This window comes from Lactuca virosa, chromosome 7 (genome assembly GCF_052849685.1).
Source record: "Lactuca virosa cultivar CGN04683 chromosome 7, Lactuca_virosa_CGN04683_v6, whole genome shotgun sequence".
Classification (NCBI taxonomy): domain Eukaryota; kingdom Viridiplantae; phylum Streptophyta; class Magnoliopsida; order Asterales; family Asteraceae; genus Lactuca; species Lactuca virosa.
The window spans coordinates 241,517,687-241,524,933 of NC_136432.1; the positions used below are offsets into that span (position 1 = coordinate 241,517,687).

Here is a 7,247-nt window from a genome sequence, read left to right on the forward strand (position 1 = left end):
AGTCTTTAATGATCGTACCGACCACGCATTTTAAAATTAAATGTTAGATGAATAAGTTTTTTGTTTCAAAACTTGATATCCGAAGAGCTTCTTCTTTTGGTTTTTTTTTCGGATATCAAGTATATTTGGACCGACCTAGAGCAAGAGAAAGTTTCGATGATAAAATGTCAATTTCCATTGATGAACTCTACAAAATAAATAAACACCTCCTTCACAAAACGAGTACAATTTTAGAAAATGTATTTTATTGCAACTAAAATAAAAACAAAAAAGTGGCCTAAACCGAACTTCGTTAGAATTATGCGGCTCAAATTCAAAATTTTCAAGACTTGGGGGGACTATAACGTAATATTTTGCTAATCTATTAGTTTTAGGGCTTTTCTCATACCGTCCTCTAAAACCCTGCTGCATCCTCTCTCTCTTACCCTTGCCGCGTTCATCTTCTAAAACCCACTTTCGTCATATTTCTGAATTCCTTCATACAGGCATTGAACACCGAACATGAAGAAGGAAGGGAGGAAGAAGCTGAAGGATGAGGATTTGAAACCAGTAGAGAAAGAAGATGTTGTGAACGGAAAAGAAGTTCTTAGTGATTCTGAGGACGACGGTGTAGAAAGTCCTGTCGTTTCGGATGATGATTATGGGGTATGTTCGTATTCCAATTTCTAACACTCCATTTTTGATAAAGTAAACACATAGCTGCACAGGATTAAATTGGTGTCGTCAGATGGTGTTTTATTAGAATGTTCAACTGAATCGTACTCGGGCAACGTTTGAGGTTTATTTTTAATGTTAAGTAATCGGATTGATGGCGCAAACACAGTGGGGAGGGGGTAGTAAATTCTAAAGCTACATGTTTGTATTACTATTGATATGTGCATATTGAAGTTATAATTTTGCAAGAGCATTACGAGTCTGTTTCTTATGCTTGTTAATGTGGTTTATCTGATTCTAGAGCTTCTCTGAGGGTGACGACTCTTCAAGGAACTCAGATTCAGAATCAGAATCCGGATCTGAACAGAGTGAATTCTCGGAAGATGAGGTACACAGTAATTACCTTTGTAGTGAATTGCAAAGATCTTTTAAAGCACACACCATCAATAACTTGACACACATATGTGTGATATACAGTTACCTATATCTAATCATCTCATATCTTTATTTTAGTCCTAAGGAACTTCTTAATTCTGAAAAAGTTTTTGGGCTTTCTCTGGAAATTATAAAGCATACCATAGATGTAATCCTGAGTTATCTCTCTTGCTATCATATCAGGATGATGAGAACCCAATCAACGAAGGTGAAGGTGATTTGAGTGATGGAGTTGATGATCATAGTGAAGGAGATCAAAGTGCAAGTGAGGATTCTCGTGAAGTAGTTGATGAGAGTGATTCATCAGAAGATGAGGTCCACTATAACATTTCTTTTTCAGTTTGAAATAGAGCTGCATATTTAGCTTCACTAGGGGTTTCATTTATATGTTATTCCAATACATAGTATGAATGTGGTTTTGATATTTGCTTTTTATAATAGGTTGGACCTAGGAACACTATTGGTGATGTTCCTTTGGAATGGTATAAGGAAGAAGAACATATTGGATATGATGTTGCTGGAAAGAAAATCAAGAAAAAGGAAAGACTAGATAAACTCGATTCATTTCTAGCAAGAACAGATGACTCAAATAGTTGGTGGGTTGGAGTCTTTTTTCATAAACTTGCTTACTTTGACATCAAAACTGATTCATTTTTTTAAAAAGATTCAAACTTTTTATCATTTTTTTTAAACATTTCAGGCGCAAGATCACTGATGATATTGAAGATGAGGAAATTGAACTTACTAAAGAAGAAACTAAGCTTATTCGCAGACTATTGAAAGGACATGCCCCTCATGCAGACTTCGATCCACATGCAGTTAGTGTCCTTTTTAGTAATTTCACATCAAAATGTGATTAACAATAACAATTACATAACTGAATCCAAACTATTCTTATCCTTTTTTGCAGCCTTATGTTGATTGGTTTGCATGGGATGGTGCTAAACATCCACTCTCAAATGCTCCAGAACCAAAAAGGCGTTTTATTCCTTCAAAATGGGAAAGCAAAAAGGTTGTTAAATACATCAGGGCAATTAGAAAGGGACTTATAACATTTGATAAGCCAAAAGAACAACCCCGTTTTTATAACTTATGGGGTGATGAATCTAGTTCAAATGAAAAAGGACATGGATTATCATACATACCTGCTCCCAAAACTAAATTACCAGGTTTGATTTCCTTCATATTCTTGTTTCCAAAATCTAAATTCTTCAAATTTCATGATATTTTCTTTTTCTCATAACTTATAATCAAACTTTTATCACTTTTAGGCCATGATGAATCGTATAATCCATCTTTGGAATATATTCCAACTCAAGAAGAGATTAGTGGTTATCAACTTATGTTTGAGGAGGACAGGCCTAAGTTTATCCCAAAACGGTATCCCACTTTCTTGAATCTTGATTTTGGCTTTAAATTTCAAGATTTAGTACTTTCTTGAATCTTGATTTTGGGTTTAAATTTCAAGATTCAGGTACTAATATAATCTTTATCTTTCAATCTTTTAGGTTCACATCTTTGAGAAGTGTTCCAGCTTATGAAAAGAGTGTGAGGGAAACTTTTGATCGTTGTTTGGACTTATACTTGTGCCCTAGGGCACGAAAGAAGCGTGTAAGTGGGTCCCAGATAAAGATCTCTGTAAATATCAGTTTCTGAATTTAATCTTTTCATATAATTTTTGTGATTTTTCAGATTAATATAGATCCAGAGTCTTTAAAACCCAAGCTTCCAAGTCGAAAAGATCTTAAACCTTATCCAACAACATGTTATCTTGAGTATAAAGGGCATAAAGGTCCAGTTTCTTCAATTTGCACTGACACATCTGGCCAGTATATTGCTTCTGGTAACATATTCTAGATTCTGATTTTCTTTTTATTCAATGGAGACATGTTTTTTGTGTTATTTTTTTTAAATTTATTATGATTAAACAGGATCACATGATGGAACTGTTCGTTTATGGGAGGTTGAAACTGGTAGATGTATCAAGATTTGGGAATTAGGTGAACCTGTGAAACATGTTGCATGGAATCCTTTACCTGAGCTTCCTATTTTAGCTGTTTCAATGTAAGATCAATTCATTAAATCACTTGTTTTTATATATATATTTTTTTTCAAAAGTTGTAATGATTAAATGTGAAAAACATTCAGGGGACATGATGTTTTTCTTTTGAACACTGGGCTTGAGAAAGAAGAACATAAGATGATTTCAGATCTTTTGCATGTTGAAACTCCCACTTCCCCTGATGAATCTGGTTAATTTTCTTGGACTTTTGATTTTTATTTTTATAAATCATCTTTCTCTAAACAAAAAACCATAAACCTTAAATTTGATTTGTTATAGAAACTGCAGTCAGTGTAAGCTGGTCTCAATACGATAAATATGAAGGAATCAGGATCACACACTTCAAGGTGGTTTATTTATTTTTATTCTTTTCATTTTTTTTTAAAAACTTAAATTAGATAATAAAAAAATGAATTCACATGTTTTTGAGTGTCATTGCAGTCTGTTTCATCTGTGGAATGGCATCGAAAAGGAGACTATTTCTCTACTGTCATGCCTGCAGATATCCTTTTTATCTCAGTTTTATTGTTCCTGATATTTTACAGATTTGCCCTTGTATTTTATTATGATTACTTGATTGTTATACCTTGACTTGATTCTTACGTGAATCAAAAGCAGTATTAATACATCTGCTATCAAAGAAACTTACTCAAAGATTACCATTCAAGTTACATGGTCTTCCTGTTTCTTCAACTTTTCATTCTACAAGATCAATCTTTTTTGTTTCAACAAAAAAGAATGTTAGAGTTTATGATTTAGTAAAGAAAAAGTTCATCAAAAAGCTTGAAGCTGGAGTGCGTGAAATCTCTTCTATCTCCATTCATCCTGGTGGTATGTTTCCAATTCTATCCCTTGTTTATTGTTCTAGATCAAATTTTTAATGAAAACTATATTAATCATGTGATAAGTTGTTAATATATTATTGTTTTGATGCACAGGTGATAATGTTATTGTGGGAAGCAAAGATGGAAAGTTATGTTGGTTTGACATGGATCTTTCATCAAAACCTTACAAAGTTCTCAGGTATGTTTTTCATTAATAGTAATACCATGATTGATATCTATGAATCTAACATTAACATGATATGATTTTTCCAAATGTGTTCAGATCTCACAATAAAGACATAACAAATGTGGCATTCCATCGCAACTACCCTTTGTTTGCATCTTGTTCTGATGATTCCACAGCATATGTTTTTCATGGCATGGTCTACTCAGATCTGAATCAGAATCCTCTTATTGTTCCTTTGGAGATTCTTCATGGCCATAGAGACACAAATGGAAGAGGTCTCTTCTTCTTCTTCTTCTTCTTCTTCTTCTTCTTCTTCTTACTTGAATTTCTTTGTGAATGCTATTTTTACTTATAAACAAATCATCTTATTTGTTGTTGTTGTTGTTGTTTAGGTGTGTTGGATTGTAAGTTTCATCCAAGGCAGCCATGGTTGTTCACTGCTGGGGCTGATTCTGTGATCAAGCTCTTCTGCCATTAAAAAACTCGGTAGAAAGTTTGAAATGATGATATGTTTGTCTTCAACATCTCTACAAAATATGGAGTTGTTTTGTTTTGTGATTTGTAGAAAAGCATATGGTTATGGTTTTAGTTCAATTTTGTTGTCATATCATTGTAGGAAGTGGGAGGGTTGACTTTTAGATATTTGTTATTCCTAAAGAGCATTAAAAGGGATGGGATTATGTATGTTTATGAGTTCATCTTATGAATGGTGATTGCATTTTGTCTATTTTGTTAATTTCTTTTTTAGTAAATTGCAAATTTGGTCCCCGTGGTATCTTAAAAAGTACAAGTTGAGTCAATTATTTTTCCCTTGCACATGTCCAAAAAAATTTAAAATACAGTGCAGATTTTGGTCCTTTGAAAATTTAAATGCATTTGAATATAAAAATTCATTGTTTTCCTATACACCAACAAAAAACATGATTATAAATTAGACATTGACATCGTTAACCACAAAAAGCGCGCCTCATGTAATAACTCTCTTTAAAGAAAATATCAACACATGAGCATATTAGCCAAAAAAAAACCGAACTGTAACCAAATTAACCAATATAACCGAACCATTTTAACCGAACTTTTACTAAAAGATATGGTGCGGTTTTTAATTTTGATTAACCGAATACATATGGTTCGGTTATGGTTTTCTTCTAAAACCAAACCACTATTAACCGAACCAAACCAATAATATTAACAAATATTTTTGATATAATATAATATCAGATACTCATCGGTTTTATATTTATTGTCCACTTATGACTTTTGAAGTTTTTAATCTTCAACTTTAACCTTAAATATTTTTGTTATTGATATATAATAGTTTATGCAAAATATATGAATGGATTATGTTTTAAATGTTTTTTCATTGTTATAATTCAATCAAGTAATTTATAACACAAATAAAATTATTTAAGGTTAAATTTGAAGAATAAAGACTTCAAAAGTCAAAAGTTGACAATGAATATGGGACGTAATGAGTATATTATATGTAATTATATTAAGAATTGAAATTTTAAAGAGAAATTATCTAGAATTAGATATGATAAGTAATCTTCTATCAATACAATTATATATACGCTATCATTCACTTTTTATAACAATGAACTTTATGTTTTTCATTTTTTATAAAAAACTATTTTTATTTTTATGATATCTTGTACCATTATGGTTAACCGATATTAACCATTAACCATAATCATTAACCAACTAAAACCATTAACCAAAACCAATATTAACCGCTACCCAATGTTTATCGAAATACATTAACCAATTGTAATGGTTATGATTGAGTTTTGACCAATAACCGAACTAAACCGCCCCATACACACCCCTAGACATCATCGTGAATTTGGAAATTTCCCATTTCTGAAAATATATTTCTAACAAAAGGTTCTTCGGAAATAAATTTTTGGAAGTTGACCTGTGATTTTCGAATATTATAAGCAAATAAGATTTATTTAAATGCACTATGGTTTTTGAATCTGATTTCACGACTTAAAAGTTTTTTCGGAAATAACTTTATCAAAATTATCGAACCCATTTAGATTTAAAAAATCTATTTTCTGTCATAAAGTAATTTCGACAATTGTTTTTTCTGGTAATTTCAAATTCAATTATTATTTTTCGAAGTATTTTTTCTATAGAAAAGATGGTTTGGAATTTTCAAGGACGTATGAGATTTTTGAAATATTTATGTTTTTAGTCTATTTAAACATATATTGTCGATCTATTTAAAGGTCAAAAACGTACACATAAACGTTATACAAATTTCTTCATTGAAAGATTATCAAACAAGAGAATTATTCAGGTCAAGAAGAGATACCATGAAGCAGTTGCATGTAAATAACACACAACATGTGGTCTGCAATGTGGGAATCACAAACTGTTGAAACTCAATCTAAATGATTAGGTTGTCTGGACTCAAGTTTTTTGGCCCGATTCTTACCTATGATTGGCTTCAAGTTGGAATATGACATAAAGGTCAAAAACAACTAATAAAACATGATTGAATCTAGGGAGATGGTAGAGGAGATAACAACAATAACAAATATTTATGAATTTGTATCTATTTTTTGGTTGGATGACAACTCAGGTGAAAGTGTGTTGGAGACTAATCTTTTATGCGAGTTGTCATTCTCCGATAAGTACTTCTTGGTTTGATGGCAACTAGTGTCTTCTTTTTTGGTGGTAAATGAGGTCAATATCTCTATTCTTAATAAAATAAACCTTTGGACGCCACATGGCACTCTTTTACACCTCTCTTTTGCCACGTGTCGTTACCAGCTTTGTGTTTTGACTGAAACTCCCGCTCTTTTATATCACCAAAAATTCGAAACTATCATCTCCTATAAATCAGCTAATCCATATAAACTTACCTGCAAAAAAAACTATAATCAGTCATATATTTATGGAATATGTATTATGCAAATCAATAATCTACGTTATCACCTCCTGTAAATCAGGAATATTATTTTTCATATTACGCAATCAATCAATGAACAGTAGACGAATTTCAATTGTTGATTGTACAAATCAATTAATCAATTAACTAAAAACATAACAATCGACATTATCACACCCTGTAAAT

At 31.6% G+C, this 7,247-nt stretch overlaps 1 protein-coding gene across 1 annotated transcript; it reads left to right on the forward strand.

The window, feature by feature from the left end:
* Positions 1–387: 387 nt before the first annotated feature.
* On the forward strand, positions 388–4,889 carry LOC145125105 (Transducin/WD40 repeat-like superfamily protein). Its single transcript, XM_079060595.1, has 17 exons — positions 388–645; positions 956–1,042; positions 1,273–1,404; positions 1,531–1,685; positions 1,790–1,907; positions 2,000–2,258; positions 2,361–2,469; positions 2,598–2,700; positions 2,782–2,932; positions 3,021–3,153; positions 3,238–3,341; positions 3,431–3,498; positions 3,593–3,653; positions 3,755–3,982; positions 4,090–4,174; positions 4,259–4,437; positions 4,555–4,889. The coding sequence occupies exons 1-17, from the start codon at positions 502–504 to the stop codon at positions 4,638–4,640; spliced, it is 2,202 nt and encodes a 733-aa protein (XP_078916721.1). The 5' UTR covers positions 388–501; the 3' UTR covers positions 4,641–4,889.
* The last annotated feature ends 2,358 nt before the right edge of the window (positions 4,890–7,247 follow it).

What these genes read in the sequence shown, in the direction of transcription:
- LOC145125105 (XM_079060595.1), top strand. Translation starts at nt 502, where the DNA reads ATGAAGAAGGAAGGGAGGAAGAAGCTGAAGGATGAGGATTTGAAACCA. An exon ending in ACAGATGACTCAAATAGTTG is followed by an intron (nt 1,686 to 1,789) that starts GTGGGTTGGAGT and finishes TAAACATTTCAG; the next exon opens with GCGCAAGATCACTGATGATA. An exon ending in CCTAAGTTTATCCCAAAACG is followed by an intron (nt 2,470 to 2,597) that starts GTATCCCACTTT and finishes TCAATCTTTTAG; the next exon opens with GTTCACATCTTTGAGAAGTG.